The sequence below is a fragment of the Mytilus trossulus genome, chromosome 10 (assembly GCF_036588685.1).
Source record: "Mytilus trossulus isolate FHL-02 chromosome 10, PNRI_Mtr1.1.1.hap1, whole genome shotgun sequence".
NCBI classification, from domain to species: Eukaryota; Metazoa; Mollusca; class Bivalvia; order Mytilida; family Mytilidae; genus Mytilus; species Mytilus trossulus.
The window spans coordinates 64,753,089-64,772,751 of record NC_086382.1 but is presented as its reverse complement, the minus strand read 5'-3'; the positions used below and the strand labels follow the sequence as shown (position 1 = coordinate 64,772,751).

The window sequence follows — 19,663 nt, the reverse complement described above, 5'->3', positions numbered from 1 at the left end:
TACTACGTTAGTTCTTTTTGTTCCAAAAATTGTTGTCAATGGGATTTTATGTGAGTTTATTCTAAGTGAGGTATTTAAATAGATATTAAATTACGGTTAATCTATTTCTGATATAAGCAAATACCTGTACCAAGTCAGGACAAAGACAGTTGTTTTTCACTGGTTTGATGTGTTTGAGCTTTTGAAATTGCCATTAGATAAGGGACTTTCTGATTTAAATTATTTTTGGAGTTCTGTATATGTTGTTTATAACTATTTCAAATCACTCATGCAAACCACCAGTTTCAAGATTTCTCTGTTGTGTTATGTAAACTTGTTTGACTCTCGTAGTCTTTTGGTTTGCCATGGCAACGTCAGTTTCTCTCGACTTACGAGAGTTTAATGACCCTTATGTATCTTCGCTCCTTGTTTCTTTCATTTTTTTCTTTTTAAACATTCAATTCATCGTATGTTTATGAATCCCTAAAAAAACTAAAAAACAAATTCGTTCCTTTTAATGAATTTGAAAAAAAAAGTTTCAAGCTACATATTTTTCCTAATGACCTCTTTTTGACATACTTTTTGTGGATTGAAATTATTGGATCCTGTGCTTTGTTTTTGAATGTTTATGTATCGTATTAATAAAACTAAATTGGCATAATCAAAACAGCAGTTTTAAATCACTTTGGTGCATTTATAATCTAGACATGTGTTCTAAAATAAGTCATTTTAAGAGGAAATCTATATAACAACAGTTGTCGAATTTATGTAATATGTTATGGCTTTCTAGTTCTATCCAATTCAGTACCACTGCTTAAAGCCAAAAATGCAGGTTTGGATTTTAGAACATACGTATCGTTTGGACACACACAAAAAAAAACACAAAAAAAAACAATTAAACACAAACGGGTTTTTGTAATAAAATTTGAGTATTTCTTCAGATTTTGACATTTTTGAGAAAGTTTTGTATTAATGGAATACGCTTCGGTTCTGATATAGCGCTGCCAGAATTGATCCAATAGTAAATAGTGTTGAGTTTCCGGAACTATTTAAGTCGGAAACACGTTATATTAAAAGAAAAACATTATCTGTCATGGGATGCGGCATTAATTTAAGTAATAATATTGCCAATATAATACATACGCCTGACAATTCTAAAAGTAGTGGTTAAAAGGTTCCATTTTCTGAAAAGAAATATAAAGATGATAAATGCAATGATATTCCTGTTCTAACTATTTGGGTGGGATCTATGTAAGAAAACATACCACTTTCATCAACATCAAGTCGACGTTTATGTCTGGTTGTTCTTAATCTTCTTATTTTTATATCAATAAACATTTAGCATTATAATTTCTATCTTAATCTTATTCTCATATTATAAGAAATGTTTCAAAAATGCAATGTTTGAGAGGAAAAATCAGTTTTCTGTCTCATTTTAAAATTTCATTGTATCAACATGTTTAAATACCTCATTTGAGAGGGTCCTTGTGTTATAATGTTTATTTAATTTTTGTAACAAGTATTGACCTGGATATACCAAAATTTTGTCTAAAGCTACAATGCACACAAGAGTGGACACTTCAGTAAAGTCTGTAAATATGACGCTTACACAATTATAACTATGCTTTACTGTCACTAGCAAAGGGATGTTAGACTCGACATCAATGATGGAAATGACAAAGTAATGCAATTGTCTTACCTATTTGGATTATGTGAACGAGATAATGGTCCAAAGAACCGTTTCTTTTTTTTTCAACACTGGTATTAAACTGTGTCTTAAGGTTGTACTTCAGCTTTTACCAGTTATTACATCATTGTTGGATAAGTTTGATGAAACTGTTTTAGTCTCGTGTTGATATGGAGTTTAATGATGCCTCAAGTGTAAATTGTTCGTCGCCGCAAATGTAATAATACTGTAATAAAAAAGGAAAATAGTATAACGTTGACTGGTGAGTTGTATGTAGACGACAACGTGCGTCTGACGGATCAATTTTATGCTTGATACCTTTAATAATTAATTATATAAGCATGTATTCTTGTGGTTTTTTTTTTTTAGTTTTGTTTTGTTTTGTTTGTTATCTTGTCTCAAAATCGTTTTTTATTATTGCCTCTTCTTGAATCATGTCTCATGATTCTTAAACTGATATATGTTATTCGAAAGAGTTATATACTAACAAAACTTGTTTAACACAGGGTCATGTTTCTAAGCCTGTCTGGTCCCATCATTTGAGCTGCTGCCTAAATGTGTAAAATTGGAAAAATTTGCTCATCTTCGACTATACTTAATATCGTCTTTTTAAAATGGAAAACCGTTTGTTCCAGTTTTTTGTTTCTTTACTCAGTCTTCAGTTTTTGGGATTGTAATGAAAAAAGTGTAGATTTGTTTAATTCTTTTCCTATTTCTGTTTTTTTTTCCCCTGTTGCGGATTGAGATTGACACAAAAAGCATATGTCACCTTCAATCAGAAAACAAATTGGTACTCTTGTGGTTTATTATGCCCCTCCCTCTTTTTCTACAATAAAATGATTCGAATCCCGAACTTCGAACGTTAGTGTATGAATACCAATAAATACATTAAATCTTCTTTCATAACGTAAACCTATCTGGCAGCATATAACCTTAAAATAACATTCTTTTTATCTAAAACGACATAAATCTACCATTTTATAACTTTTTTCTCCTCATTCATTTAAACCTCTCAACATTTTTCAGGTTTCGCCCTTTAAGCTATAAAATTATGTTTGTCCACAGTAACTATTTGTCGTCATTGCAATAACGAAATCCGATAGTAAGCCTTTTTAATCAAACTCGTGCGTGTCGATAGTAATCATTGGTTTTAAATTAAACCCAAACCTCTAGTATGGAATCATTTATACATTGACACTTACCAAGGATACCCATCATTTAGTCTAGTTATTGAAGGAAATTGGATCAAAATACTATTTTGTATTTATTTAAACTAATAACAAATACGTTAAGGATAGGCTTATTAGTTACAACAGTCTGTCGTTTCAAGGTAAGGTGTTTTCAAATTTTATTTTATTCAATGTTCACGTAGCATTCAATCATTGTTGTTACTCGTTTCCAAATGACCGGTGCTAAACTTTTAGGTCAATTATATTATTAGGAATTATATATAAAACAATGTAAGTAAAATATAAAGCTATTATTTTTATTAATTAGCATAAAAACTGCTTTAATTTTTAGATATTATTGTTAATTATTGGATTACATTTCCGTACTTTACATTTTCTGTTATATAACTAACGATTTCGAGGATATAGCAATACGTTTGATGTTTCATTTCACTTCAATAATAGATCCCTTGTGAATTCCGATAGGTATTTTAACAGTGTGGAAAATGGAACAAAAACAGCTTGATGAATTCAATATTAATTTTAACTACTAGAAATCTGATAGTTTTTTATATAATTGCATATTGAAGTTCGTTTAAATATGAGTGCACTATGTTTCTACACTCCTCTATGGAATTATTAAATATATCATTAACGAAAAGTTCTATTTCATATATCAAACTATCTGAATTTGAATTAGAAACTAATGAAAAAAGAAGTTATAAACAGAATAAAATAGTTTGTCTATGAATTTTTAAAGACTATTGTTGATTACCAGTTGAAAAAAGTCCTCCAGAGCGTGGCAATACATTACATAAGTTTCACTTTTACGCTTAATGGATCCTATACAAATAAAGCTGCATTTAGATTAATACGATCAAATAATAGAATCTATTACATCTGTTCTATCGACATATTAGTTTGAAAGTTCATGGTAAACATGACTGATATGACATAATAAAAAACTTCCAATCTCATTTAAGAGGAAATTGTGTCCTGGATAGTGTATACACTATCGACTTTTACCAATACTGATTGGAATGGAGCTTACCAATGACTCAACTGACACATTATATAAGTCAACTCGTTAATTTTTTTGGTAAGCAATAACATTTTTTGCTTTGTGATATGCGTCAATATAAGAATTATTTGCGTCGAATTTTGAGCAGTAAGAAACCTTGGTTTACTGCGTTAGCTTCGTTTCAACTTATTTTAGCCCATTATGTGATATGTCTTATAAATTAAAGAACAACTCACAATCACTATGACTTTTGAACCAACAAGAGACAACAGTTCTAAACATATCATATCCTGGTAATTGTTGTCAATTATAGATGTAAAAATGTATATGTCATTGTTTTATACCTATCATTATCATATTATAATTGGGCATGAAAGATGTCGCATATCAACCTTGAAAATAGTAATAGTCAGCAAACCTCATTTTCATTTTGATGTACTATAGAATCAAAGCAGATGTTTTAAAAGAAAGATCACAAACAAAGAGTCTGCATGAGGTATTGCTATAATTAGAGTAAGGCTGTTTTCTACGGATATTATTTTTTCAGAACTGCTGTAATCTTCAAACTACTATGAACAAAAATATAAATATCTTATCCAACTTCATATAATGTTGTTTATTAGCTTTTTATATTGTACGGTATAGTTTTCCTCAGAGGTAAAATTTCAAATTATTCTTCTTTTTTACTGTCAGTTAAAAAAGACAGATGCACTTTGCTTTCAGAGCATTAATTCATTGGGAAACATTTACCAAATCGTTGTTTATTTTTTTTCGTGACAAACAAGACAGTACAACATCAGGAAACTACAGAGAGCACAAAATTACCCTTTTAAAAGAATTTTATTTTGATAATACAGAAATACTTTTTTTTTTTGGCATGTTTGATCTAGTATTTTAATTTTCTATTAAGCAATGAAAAGTTTAACGTTTCACAAAAAGTGCCAAAGGGCATTGACAATATGTTTATGATCATAAGTTATATTAAACAAATATATTTAAATAATCATAATGGTGTGCGAACAATGCCACGCAGAAGATGTACAAATTCACTAATCTAAGTCAGCATTAATATCACAACTGCAGGGTATTGAAGATGCTTGAAATATTCATTTCATGAAAATGATAATGTTTTACTAGTAATTTGGCTTATATTTCTATGTGAAATAATAATAACGCAGCTGCAAGAATTGTTGTTTAATTACACAATTATTAGATTTGTGGTTTTATTCTTAGCTACTAATTGTGTAGTTCACATGTTCTGATAATCTTTCCCCACTAATCTAGTTAGAAGGGGGTTGATACTAGGGTTAGTGGAAAACCTTTTCATAACAAAAAACCAATACATTTATCGTTTTTTCGGACACATTTGTTATCGAATGGTTAATATAGGAAGTTTTTATAGATCTAATGCTGATCATAACCCTTGTTTCAAATTGTTAAACAAAGCTTAACTTCAACAGAGACAATCACTATTGAATGATACGTCGAATCTTTCTTATTTTACTCGGAACATTACAGACTCACAAAAAAGTTGGAATTGTGGAATTGAAATCCTGTTTATTATGGTAGATTTATCAATAGAATAAGACCAGTACTTCAAAAACACAACGTGTATTGTTATTTGCAAAACAGATTGCGTTTTGAATTTCTGCACTAACAAGAAATTGTATTGACGCAGTCTAGAAGATGGCAATAAAAATTCTTTAGGTGGGTTGAGTTGGGTTGAACATGGTTGTATCCCTTTAACATATCCACAAATGTATCAACTTGATTATACATTTTTTTAAATGAAATGATTTATATTTCGTAACCTCGAAGATATAAACATTTAAGCCCCTTATTAGATGAAGCACTTTCATTGCTGAATTTCTGAAACAATCGAATCTGGTTTAAGTTTTACATAGAAGACTAGTCCAAAAACAGTAACAGTATAATTTGATGAAAATTGTTAGATTGTGCAGTTGTATATAGTTTACTATAATTGGTTTTTGTTTTAATTGTCCATGTATTTAAAGAACGCTTCTTTGGAAAAAAAACATAATTTCTATACACGACTGGTATACATTTTTAGCGTTATAATTATTTGTTTCTATTTAACAGTCTGAATACAAGTGAATATCCTGTGAATGCTGATGCAAAGTTGTTTGTCAGTAATTATAATTCATAGAAGACTAACAAATGTCCATTAAATGTTCTTTGACAGGAAAGTAAATGTCGTTAACCTTCTAAAACACTTATTTTCGAAAAGATGCAAGTTTGCTGAAGGTTGCTTTAAAAAAAAAAGGACAAAAAATGCGGTTTTATTTTTTGGTTGTGATATTGCTTTTACTTTTTTTAGTCTACCTCAATCAATATAATAGGTGAGGTTATTATGTTAAATATGATTTCTTAAAATATTATTATTTTGTTATTGTGCAATTCGACAATTAATTTGTAATCATAACAAAAAGGACTTTGATAATCCATGCAGAGGGAGGAGTTCCACCTCAAAACAAATATTTAAGTCAAGTACCTGCTTCAAAGGCAGGTCCATAGTATTCTAATTTCTGCTTGTTTGGGCGAGGGATATGAATTTCACCCAAATCAATAGAATAACATGGAGTGATTAAAACTTGCACGGGATAATCTGCTATCAGATTACACAAATAGAAACCGTAAACAAATTAATCAATCAAATAGCCGTTGAAGGCCATAGTGTCAGAAGTGATTTCAAAAATGATTTATTAAACTGTTTATTAATGAAAATACGATTTATAAAAGTTGGGCATTCTGAAGTGCTTTCCAGTTTTACCTTTACCAGAAACATTGAACTCAAAAATTTGAAATACTTGACGTCAATTTTTATAATTAAATCGGCTAAAAAAAATTAACAATTGCCACTTACCCAAGCGAGTTGAAATTGTAGGTCTTTTCATCATTTCTATTTTAATATCATGGTTATGCTTACATTAGTTGTATTATAATACCTAACCCATTCAAGCATTTAATTACGTTTTTTTTTTGCATGAAATCCTTTTTACAACATACGACAAGAATGTTATAAATTTACAGTTTGGAGAGTAAACGAGTGCATAAAGACAAGTACATTTTATAATAAAAGAAGCATACAAATGTTGATAAAAAAAAATAAGCAAGAACACGTGCGATGACATCTGAAAGACCTTACTGCAAAAATATTCTTGGAAGTAGCATCAGGCAGGATCTTGCAATTGTTTCAAAAACATTCCAAAAATTTAATGTAAGATATAAGCAGACAGGAATTTGGAAAAACCTGATGAAAATTCTATCAGTGACATCAATCTCAAATAAAGAAATCAAACATTTATCAACTAGATATTTTACTATCAGTTTTAAGTAATAACTGTCAATTTATTTTTCTCAAAATATATATTGATAGATCAACTTAGGTGCTGCTTGTGAAATAAATAAGTAAGCATTTCATATTCACACATCAATGATCCTTTTTGATTTTACAGGAGGTGTCCAATCTTGAGTTTAATTCTTATTTTGTATCATTTGTTAAACTTTTGAGCTTCTGATTTTGCCATTTGATAAGAATCTTTCCAATTTGAATTTTCCTTGGAGTTCGAATTTTTTGTTATATTCTTTTTGCTGCTGTATGTTGTCGTTTTGCTGATGTTTGTTGGTGTTTCTTTTTAATCTTAAACCTATATTTTCACATGGCTCGATGATTGTACCTGTAATCAGTTGTGTCTTGTACCTTGTAGCTAAAATCAATGCTTTACATAATCCAGAGTTTCGCATCAATATTATATACTAGCCATTTACAATTATAAGGAAACATGTAACTCAAAGTACAATTACGAAAGAATGAATGGGTGACAAAAATTTGAATATCAGACGTTCTAGGAGAAAATAGTTGATGTCACATGCACGCAGAGGTGAAAATACTACGTGACGAACTTACATTATGAACGTGATCTTTTATACTGTGTTATGTTAATAGATAAAACATAAATTATTATTTTTCATCGAGATAAAACTTCTTTTTAAATGTTAAGGTAGTACCTAACACTACAGGGAGATAACTCTGTAAAGTCAGCTCAACGTTTTAATTACGTTTTGTTGTAAAAGGAATATTAAGCTTCTCAATGATCAAAATTGGTGTTTGTCAAATTGCTATATAACCAGTGTAATTTTTCTGACGAAACGGTTGGTTCAATTTTTTTTATATTTTAATATTTTTGTTAAAAGGTCAAAGAAGATACTTTGACAAAATTTTATGAAAATTAAACGAGCCAAATTAATTTTAGTGAAAGTGTTGGGTACCACCTTAAATAATCAATAGACATAATTGTTAATCGGCATGAAATAGTGCAACTTTACAGATTACAAAAACTCTTACATTTGAATTCCAAGCCATCATTAGCGATAATGATTCTTTATTGTTTTTCCTATCAATTTACAAAACATTGAAAGAGGGGGAAATAGCGATAATGCACTTTGAGTGTTGCCATTTATGTTAATGAATTAGTTAAACACTGAGTACACACTATAAATACTTTTTTTCCATTAAAACAAATATGAAATATGTAGAAATGAACTAACTGGAAAAAGTATTTAGTAGAAATCAATCAATTTAATGCGACATTCTCGCACGATCAGTTATTACAACAATGGCAGTGGAAGTTATTATGACCGAATTCAATTGAATGCTAGAAACAAATATTTTAACAGAACTTGCACATATTGATGCTGATCATTCTAGTCTTTTTAATCATCATTTTACTCATTTTACGTGTCGGCTTTATTATATTCAGTTGTCGAATTAATTTAATTATGCTAAAAATAGTTTTATTTTGGTTATTTTCTGTCATGTTATATACTCTTTTTTTTTCTTTAGTACATTCCAAGCTGTAAGTTTCTCTTTGTCGGTTTTTCACATTTTTTTCATGCCAGAATTATTGTTCACATCTTTGTTTTTCGGGTTTTAAATAGTTCTACCATAACCCTTTTTTTCTCACGTCAGTCAATTGATCGAGTTTTCAGACAATTATTATTTTGCAGAGTAACTTGGGTGTCAGTTGTAGGTGATTGTCTGACACTGTTTTCCCCCGTATTATTTTGTAATTGAAATCTTAATCTGCTAATATATACTTAAAACAAGGATTTAAACAATAAACGGATCAGATGTATAGCATTCATGATAAAATGAAATATAAGTATATAATTTTGTAAATGTCTTCACGAATGACGTAGTCAATTTTCAGTAAATTAGCGCTTTAACCTTATACTTGAAACGGTCTTCTTCTAATGTAATACATTTGTTAAAAAATACAACAGTCGAAAAAAGATTAAAAGCTAAAATCAGGATCCCTTTTTTTGTAATTTAAAACAAAAACAATTAAGACATCACCGCTGGATTTTTTAAGATCGATTTAAAATAAAAAAATAAGTCAACCTATGTTTATCTCGTCACAATTTCTACAAGCATGATAATTGGTCACAGTTATAACCATTTGTTTAAGACCTCTTAGCAATTATAGTATCTTTTTCCTCGATTACTTGAATGACTGTTCATTTGTTTAATGACAGATGCAAGAAACCAATGCAAGTTCAGAACGAACATTATCATATAGGAACACGTCATATGTGGGTTCTAGTTGCTTAGTCTTAATTTGTTTTATGTTGTGTCTTGTGTATTATTATTTGTCTGTTTGCCGCTTTATTTTTTAGCCATGGCGTTGTCAGTTTATTTTTTGTCCATAAGTATGAATGACCGTCCGGTATCCTTTGTCCCATTTCTTGTAGATGAAAGTATTGAAATTTTGAGTTTCACAGGAAAAGGAGGGTTAAGTACTTAGGTTCTGAAATATTTCTTTTTCTCACTCAAATGGTTCAATATTGCGATACTATTATAGAACTACTCTTATTATTGAATGCGATGGTATATGTATGACTGGATATGTCTATATATGTATACATCCTAGCCAAAAGGACACATAACAAGCAACTATCAGACGAAATAGGTTTAAGATGGTCATATGTCTTTTCTTAAACAACAATTAGGATCGTGTTCAAATATACAGGACAAAGTGGCATTACTCCAGATGTCAATAAAAATGTGTTGCCGTACGTTAAACAACTGAAAATGTTATTTGGAATTGTGTTCAAACTTAGTTATGTCTTTACAAATAGTCACATATATAATTAGAACGACCTTTTCTAGGGAAAGAAACGATAGAAAGAAAACCTAACTGTTAATTGTGATGGTTAAATCTTTACATTTAATTGATTTGTGCAAAGAAATGACATAAGATCTGTACTTTTAGACAGGTGTCTTTTTTTCCAGCATTTATTGCAATTTTTATTTTATACGCCCCTTTTCTACATTTCAAACTATTTTAAAGTACAATGATCCTTTATAATTGAGAGTTTTTTGTCATTTCAGATTCCTAAACGACGATCATCGCTAAAGTAGACAAGAAGTGATAGAGAAATCATTGTAATGACGCTATCATTACACTCTTCGTTTATATTGTAAAATCAGGAAATGATTTAATTTGAGACTTAGATAAGACATTTACTACGAGATGAGTCTGCCCCCTAACAATTACGAGATGGGAAGTTATTATGTTGGATCATACAACCATACCAGTATGAATGATACAAAAATTCCAGTGATGGTGCTATATAATAAAACTGACGATTACTATCAAGGATTTATGCCACCGCCACCACCGAGTCAGCTGTTGTTAGATATAATGGAATTTAACCGATGGGCGTTTTTATTCATCATAATTTTTGGAGTAATTGGGAATGTAGTGAGTTTTTATATATTTACAAAGTCAAAACTGCGAAAAGTATCAACGTCTAGATATTTTTCAGCAATATCAATCGTAGATATTGGATACTTATTGTCAACATTGTGTACAAATTTGACAAAGTGGGGAGTAAGTGTGTACCACGTGCACGGCCTGTGTCCGTTGATTATGTATGTTAATCATATTTGTACGTTTTTGTCGATATGGTATGTGGCTTCACTTGTTATAGAGAAATTCATTGGATTATATTGGCCATCAAAGAAGGCCCATTTTTGTACTGTTTTCCGTGCTAAATGTGTAATCATCGGATTAGCGATTCTTGCCGTTGTCTGTTATCATTATGTTACATGGACTGTTGGGTCAGATTACCCTTACATGTATTGCTACCCATGGCCAGAGAATGAGTTATTTGAAACATGGAACAAATTGAATAAAGTTGATGCGGTTGTGGTCTCGGTGATTCCGTATGTGCTAATATTTTGTCTTTCGTGCCTTATAGGTGTCAAAACATGGCAATTTTATAAAAGAAATAGATCAACAGGTTTTAGATTACACAGACGTCAAACAGCATATGTGCCGCAGGATAAGGAATACAAAACATCAGGGTTACTCTTGTTAGTGGCCTACGTTACATTTTTTCTCAGTATTACAAACGGAGTGTTCCGAGTGCTTATGATAATGCAGCCCCCAGAAATGATTTTAATTGCACAATTGTTTCAAACAATTTCATATTCTATCAAACCAATACTGTATATCTTAGGGTCAAGGCCATATAGAAAAGAGATTTGGAGAGCGCTGAAACAAACTTTCATATGTAAAAGATTATTTCGAAGTTCTTCTCTCTCTGAAATGCAAACAGTTAGTCAACAAACTGACAATGGAAGAGCAATAGAGATTGTTATTGAGAAAACCATGTAATGTCGCACCATTGTGTCTTGAGATCAACTCTCGTCTTTCATATCACGCCTAGCCACTCACCGGTGATTTGTCATACAATAAATCAAAGGAATGCAGACAAAACCATTAAAAAACATGTATATCGTTTGCATAACAGTTTTATGAGATCAGCGATCACGTCGGGAAAGTTCTCAGTCAACTTTCCTAATAGTTTTATAAAATAATTATTTTATCACCAAATATCTGTATGATATCCGTCTAGATAAGTCTATTATGTAGAATATATAACTCTTAAAATTCCTGTATTCTCTGTACTTGCTGTCTACCATGGAATAGATACGACATAACACAGACAAAAAAAATGAGTAATACTATTATCTTGTAAATAAATCATTATCAATCTATTTCAATGGTCGAATTATATAAGATACAAAATTGTTTTACGCAACGCAAATTGTTTTCCGAACCATATTAACACCCACGTAAAGGGGCACTCGATACGAGATATTGAAATAATTTTAAAAACAAAATTATCAAGCATTGATGAAAGTAAAAAAGTGAAAACAATATCCTCTTTTAGCAGCCAGTATGGTTCAATTGTGTCAAAATAAGATAAGAAACATAGATGATGAGTTATTCACGTATAAGTGAATAGTTCGACCGCATTCGTATTCATGTGACATTCTATTTAACCCGTTAGCTAAAGATGGATTTATCATAAATTATGTGTGTTCAGTTATCAAAGGGTACAGAATGTCAGTACTTTAAGCGAAACTAAGTTAAATCATTTGATTGACTGATTCGATCTACGAAAAGTCATTTATATTCAGGTAAAATTGATAATTAACATATAGTCTTAACCTATGAAATGAAATTAAACAGACATAGAAAAAATCCAATTGCACGAGTTCGCCATATTCTTATATCAATATTTATATTTATATTGCTTATATGACTGTCAACAGTCTTTATATGTAAACTCGATGGCGTCTATACTTAAGTACACATGAAACGATGATACATTTTATCGAGCCCATGCCTTTTTTGTAAATTGTTATTTTATATAAAAAAAAACAGTAAAATGTGGTATGATTGCCAGTGAGACAACTCTTAACAAGAGACAAAATGACACATATACAAACAACTATAGGTCACCGTACGTCCTTCAACAATGACCAAAGCTCATAACGCATTGTCAACAATAAAAGGCATCGCAATGACAAATGTAGGAAAATTCAAACGAGAAAACTGACTGCCTAATCCATTTACAAAAAACATGAAGGATAAACAAATATGCAGCACAGCAACAAACGACAACCACTGAATTACAGGATCCGGACTTGCATATACATACAGAATTGGGGAACATGAATTCGACAGCCAATGCTCTTTAAAAAAATACAAACATTTCAAGGTTTCTAGCGCATATGCAATTTCAAACGAGTGTTACTGGTTGGGAATACACTTTAAACAACCCTACGATATAGAAAGGAAATTTAAACTGGCTTTATATTGAAAGCAATATTCATTAAAACAAATGTCCTGAAATGTAAAATATTCATGTATTATCGCTATTTTGTGAATTTTTCCTTTGATCTTTTTTTGTGATAATTTTCATATCATGCTTCTCGCTTGAGATGGAAAAATTAGCGCTAAAAACTAAGGCTACGTTGCGTTGCTAACGGAATTGACATGAAATTGACAACGTCGTCATAGGTAAAATAGCGATAAAGAGATTATCATTGGTCATCTCAACTCGATTGCTTTTCTCACTTTCGCTGTACCAGCTCAAGCGAGAAAATCAATCTCGTTCAGATGATCAACGATAATCTATAATTAACAGCGGCTTTAACGATTTTTGATGGGGTGAATGTTCATCTATCTTTCGATTTCTGTGATGTGTTTTGTTGTCTGCTGTTTGAATTAGTTTTTGTCTTTCCACTTTCCACTTTTTGGTAATGATTCGTTTTGCTTTTGTCATTCCTTTGGTTTATACTGTCCCTTTGTTATAAGCTTCGTCTTCATTCTAAATACAATAAATAATATATAAATATGTTATTGCTCTTAAACTCAGATTATTCCTTCGCATCCTAGCATAGATTGTGCATGCTTTTGGTTTCTCTTTTTTTTTTCAATCCAAAATAAGGTGGTGTAATTTGTATTGCACCCCCCATGCAGCTGAAAGTCACAATAGATATAGTTTTTATTTTTCATTTGTGTTTGTGAACGTTTGCGTTTTGCTTGAGTATACTTCTCATCAACAAATAAAAGAATAAGTACCACAGCATGTACTAGAGATTTCCTCTATTTGTTACAAATTAAATACAGTTGAAACGTCCGATGTTCCATCTGCATTGGCCATCGACAGACACGCTCAGAGCCAAAACAATAAAACAATTTGATAAAGTGAGTAAGACCGAAAAAGAAATAAAGAGAATAGTCAAAATAAACTATTCCGTGTAAGCCAAGTCTCTGTGTTGAAGGCCGTACTTTGACCTATCGTGATTAAATTTTACAAATTGTGACTTGGATGAACTGTTTCATTGGTACTCATACCACATCTCATATCTATGTCGTGTAAGATCAATGATTATTGTCGCAGCGGAGGTGGCATAAAGTTTTACCCTTGTCCGTTTTCTTACATCAGTTTGCCTCAACCAAATATTATGAAACTTCTACACAATGCTTATTACCACATTATACAATATCAATATAAAAAAGAAGATGTGGTGTGATTGCCAATGAGACAACTATCCACCAAAATGACATAAACATTAACAACTATAGGTCATCGAACGGCCTTTAACAATGAGCAAAGCCCATACCGCATAGTCAGCTATAAAAGGCCCCGATAAGACAATGTAAAACAATTCAAGCGAGAAAACTAACGGCCTTATTTATGTAAAAGAATGAACGAAAAACAAATATCAAACACATAAACAAACGACAACCACTGAATTACAGGCTCCTGACTTGGGACAGGCACATACATAAAAATGTGGCGAGGTTAAACGTGTTAGCGGGATCCCAACCCTCCCTCTAACCTGGGACAGTGGTATAACTGTACAACATAAGAACGAACTATAAAAATCAGTTGAAAAGGGCTTAACTCATCAGATAGACAAAAAATACAAGTGGACAAGGCCGGGTACTTATACATCCCGACAAAAGAAGACACAATGAACAGATCTGAGAGTACTCGCAGTTATCTGACAGCTAGTTCAAAGCCACTAACAACTAATAAAAATTTCATGTCTATAAGACTAAACAATCATTCCGTACACATCCAACATGCAATGGATTTAGTGTAAAAGTGTCATAAACAGCCAGAGAAAAACTTGACCTTGAGCTATGCCAAGTTACAGGTATTTTAGAAATTTTGAAGCCTCACTTTAACTTTTTTACAGTTACAATGCGTATTTTAACAAAATTTATATCAAGTACAAATATAGGTAGCGTCACTTCTACAGTTCTTGCGTTATGGCCCTTTATAACATAAAATGCAACTGTGTCCCTTGGACACGTTTCTTATTTATATTTATCCTATTTCAAGTATAATTACATTTATTACCAAATATTTCCTGCATATGTTAAATGAGTTTATGAATCAGCAGAAAAAAATAGACAATATTGGTAACGGAAACAAATATTAAAACAGCTAGAAGAGATCCTAAATGCTTCCCACACCTACATACTTCTACTTATGAGGAGGTTTTAACTATCCGGACTATCCTATAATTTGTGTCGGACGGAAGAAACTTAAGATTTAAAAAAGAGATAAATTTAAATTTAAAATCATGGCAATTATGTTTTATAGATAATTTCAAAAATTAATAACAAATATGAACGTGGTTTATATTCTAGTTTGTTTCCGTAATTTCACGAAATGTTTTGAATAAATCATAAAAGTGCTAAATATAAAAAAAAATCTGTCTCATCCAATAAGCAAATTAAGGGGAAGTATTATTTATAAATCATACACCATTCGCGCAACGGTTACTTACGATAGTTGCTGGAAAGAGTATCGAATACATAAAATACTGTTTGCTGTGTATAAGGCCGTTAGTTTTCTCGTTTTTATTTTGTTTATATGGTCATTTCGGGGCCTTTTATAGCTGACTTTGTGGTATGTGTTTTACTCATTGTTGAAGGTTGTACGGTGACCTATAGTTGTTAGTTTCTGTTTCATTTAGGTCTAATGTGGAGAGTTGTCCCATTGGCAATCATAGCACAACTCCTTTTTTTTTTTTATATATGTAGGACTCAAATCTATGGCGGGTTCCAGATCTATGGCAAATTCCTAATCTATGGTAAATATGATATCACAAACGCCAAACAAATCACAAATCTATGGCAGTTTTTTGTTTTCTCCAAATCGATGGCAGATTTAGAAATTACGCAATTTTCCGTTATAATAATATAACGTCAAGTAGAGTCGAAGCTGCCGCTAACGGTGACGGCTTTATTATACAATGCAATACAGAAAGGAAAGAAAAGATCGAAAAGCAAGTTTGCAAGGGACCCTTATGATATCCATAAACAAATAAAATTTGAGAATTGTGTTTGTTTCAGGCCTTGTTTTCTCTTATGGTGTTCCTGAAGTTGCCTGTACCTGTATACAAGTTGTATTTATCATGTTTTGTTTTGTATAAATACCTTTGGTCTCTTCTATTTTATTTTATATGTAACATAACGAAAAGTATATGGTCAGCTATGTAGCAGTGATTTACTGTACTATTGTAGCAAATAATCTTTTTGTCAGGTACGTAAAACATAGATATGTCATAGATTTCTAATAGATATTAATTTTATGTTTTGCTATCAAGATTTCGAATGACTATACTGTCGGAGAACTAAGGATTTTTTTGTTGAAAGTCACGTGTTTGAGGCGGGTCATTGTTCATTACAGAACTTTATCGTAAATACAAATTATTCTGGGCACATGGTTTCAATATATGCTTCCTAGTAGTGCTCCTCTTCCGTTTGTTCTTATACTGCAGGTTTAACTTTTAAGCAGCTCTTTTGATTTCTTATGACATTTCGTATTCGAAATCATTGGTCAAATATGTACTGATTTATTCGACCAGTGCAGAAATTCAGCCATAATTATAAAACTAAAATAATTGCCAGAGATTAGAAAATTAAAAAGTTGCCATAAATTAGTGTTCTAAAAAATCCGCCACAGATTAGGAATCTAAAGCAAGATTTTTCATTTTCATTAAAGCAAGGGACTGATTATTCATTTTCACCATTATATTTATGATATTCGAAAACATACATTTTTTTTTTAAATATTTGTTAATTATGAATAATTAGATATAGGAAGATGTAGTGTGAGTGCTAATGAGACAACTCTCCATCCAAATAACAATTTAAAAAAAAAGGTAAACCATTAATACATGTATCATGTGTATAGTCAAGTTATTGTGTACCATTTAATCAGAATAGATCATTATCCCCTGCAGAAATTTTAAGATTCAAGATTTCATTCATAATCTCAGACACATACTTGTTTACAAGAGGACAATATATATACAAACATTTTAAGATTATACATAGTGAGACAGACAAACAAAACACAAATACATAGTAAAAGGTATATTATAAAAGACAATTGGTATAATTAGATTAAGTATTTTATAATTTTTCTTCACGAAATGAATCTTTGTATTCCCAAGTAATATACACGTTATGCATATATACATAGTATTTGCGTACATACATAGTATTTTAGTTAATGTATTTTGATTTTACCTATCCTCTTTCAAAAGTATTGTCAAACATATTTCGGCGACCGGAACGAGGCAAATTTTTTTTGAAGGGTTTTGGACCTGCTGAATGCCCAAGAAACTATAGACCTTCTGAGTTATTTATTTTCAATACATTGCAAGTCAGGTAATTTATTTTCTTACTACCACAGAACAAACCATTTATTTTTGTGATTATCAAGGCTGAGTTATTTATTTTCAAAATCCTCCTGCCCCTCCCCCCTTAGAATATCAAATGATCGTCTCCTAAGGTTAGTAAGGTATGAAATAAAGAATTATCACCAACTGTTAACAAAAACGGAGTTGCAAAGACCGAACTGAGAGATTAATCGTTTTGAGATTTCTTTTAGAAAGCTGTTTTTATATTCTATCTAATGCCTGACGTCAGTGTTTTACCGTTACTTCAGATAATGATTAAAAAAAAGCGTCAGACCTCATTTCTATATCAGCAGGTACGTTTGGCTCATTTTCAGTAACCGCAAACATTCTGTGATAAGGTATAATAGTTAGTAATGTTTTTGTAGTCTTTTATACCGATAGTATAGATACGGGGCGCCGAATGGGACTCTTGTGGTTTTGTACAAAATTCAATTCTGTCATAACAAAATCATTTTTGTCTTACAAAACTATGTGCTACAGACTTGTTTTGTGAGAACTTCAATTTTGTGATGACAAAATTCATTTGTGTAGACAAAATTCATTTTTGTCATGACAAAATTCATTTTTGTCATGACAAAATTCATTTTTGTAGACAAAATTCATATTTGTCATGACAAAAGTCAATTTTGTCTTAAAGGTATGCAAATATAAACATATTTGCATACAAAATTGACTTTTGTTACCTGATATGGAAATTAAATCACAAAAGTCAATTGTGTACGGTAAGATTCAATTTTGTGAAACAAAATTAACTCTTGTGAGACAAAATTGACTTTTGTGAGACAAAATTGACTTTTGTGAGACAAAATTGACTCTTGTGAGACAAAATTGACTTTTGTGAGACAAAATTGACTTTTGTGAGACAAAATTGACTTTTGTGAGACAAAATTGACTTTTGTGAGACAAAATTCAATTTTGTCATTTTTGTTGAGACAAAATTCAATTTTGTCATTTTTGTTGAGACAAAATTCAATTTTGTCATTTTTGTTGAGACAAAATTCAATTTTGTCTTTTTTGTTGAGACAAAAGTCAATTTTGTTAATTTTGTTGAGACAAAAGTCAATTTTGTAAATTTTGTTGAGACAAAAGTCAATTTTGTTAATTTTGTTGAGACAAAAGTCAATTTTGTCAATTTTGTTGAGACAAAAGTCAATTTTGTGACGACAAAATTCATTTTTGTGATGACAAAATTCATTTTTGTGATGACAAAATTCAATTTTGTAACAACAAAATTGACTTTTATGAGACAAAATTGACTTTCGTGAGACAAAATTGACTTTCGTGAGACAAAAATCAATTTTGTTGAGACAAAATTCAATTTTGTTAATTTTGTTGAGACAAAATTCAATTTTGTTAATTTTGTTGAGACAAAATTCAATTTTGTCAATTTTGTTGAGACAAAAGTCAATTTTGTCAATTTTGTGTAACAAAAGTCAATTTTGTGTAACAAAAGTCAATTTTGTGTAACAAAAGTAATTTTTGTGTAACAAAAGTCAATTTTGTGTAACAAAAGTCGATTTTGTATGCAAATTAGTTCACAGAAACCAAACTAAACTAATTTAAATACAAAATTGACTTTTGTCGCTCAATTTTCAAATTAGGTAACAAAAGTCAAGTCTGTGTAACAAAAATGAATTTTGTCATGATAAAAGTGACTTTTGTCCGCTGATAGATAATTTTGTAAGACAAAATTTCAAATTTGTAGTATGATACAAATTTTGTTAAACTGAACTCATTTTTGTTGAACAAAAGTCACTTTTGTCCGTACAAAATTGAATTTTGAGTACAAAACCACAAGAGTCCCATTCGGCGCCCCGTAATAGAGTTAACTTCATTTTTTTATTCTCTTTTTTTAACGCTCCTATTCTACTGATCGAGATTAAAAAGAAGGTAAAGTGTTCAAACTGGTTCAACAGTCCATCAACAAAACATAAACAGGTTCAGTCGTTGCTTTAGCAAAAATCTCAACTAGTTATTCATAAAAAAAAAAGAATGTGTACATGTACATACGCGTCGCTAAAAACAAACCTACGATAATTTTACCTTCCGCAAAATTATAAGTTATAGGCATTTTTTTGGCGTTGAACACAAAATGTCTTCAAGGATGATCATTCCATCGACCACGCAGAAGTACGTCCATTATTCATTTTATGAGGTATTTCATGGAGGCAAAATATGTCAATTATAATACCTTTGAA

At 30.8% G+C, this 19,663-nt stretch overlaps 1 protein-coding gene across 3 annotated transcripts in view; it reads left to right on the top strand.

The window, feature by feature from the left end:
* Positions 1 to 11,943, top strand: part of LOC134688378 (uncharacterized) — a 240,308-nt gene extending 228,365 nt beyond the window's left edge. For all 3 annotated transcript variants that reach the window (XM_063549060.1, XM_063549057.1, XM_063549059.1), the window contains one exon: positions 10,269 to 11,943. In XM_063549060.1, coding sequence (XP_063405130.1) covers positions 10,411 to 11,559 — 1,149 coding nt within the window. In that variant the 5' untranslated portion in view covers positions 10,269 to 10,410 and the 3' untranslated portion in view covers positions 11,560 to 11,943. The remainder of the gene's footprint in view (positions 1 to 10,268) is intronic.
* Positions 11,944 to 19,663: the final 7,720 nt, after the last annotated feature.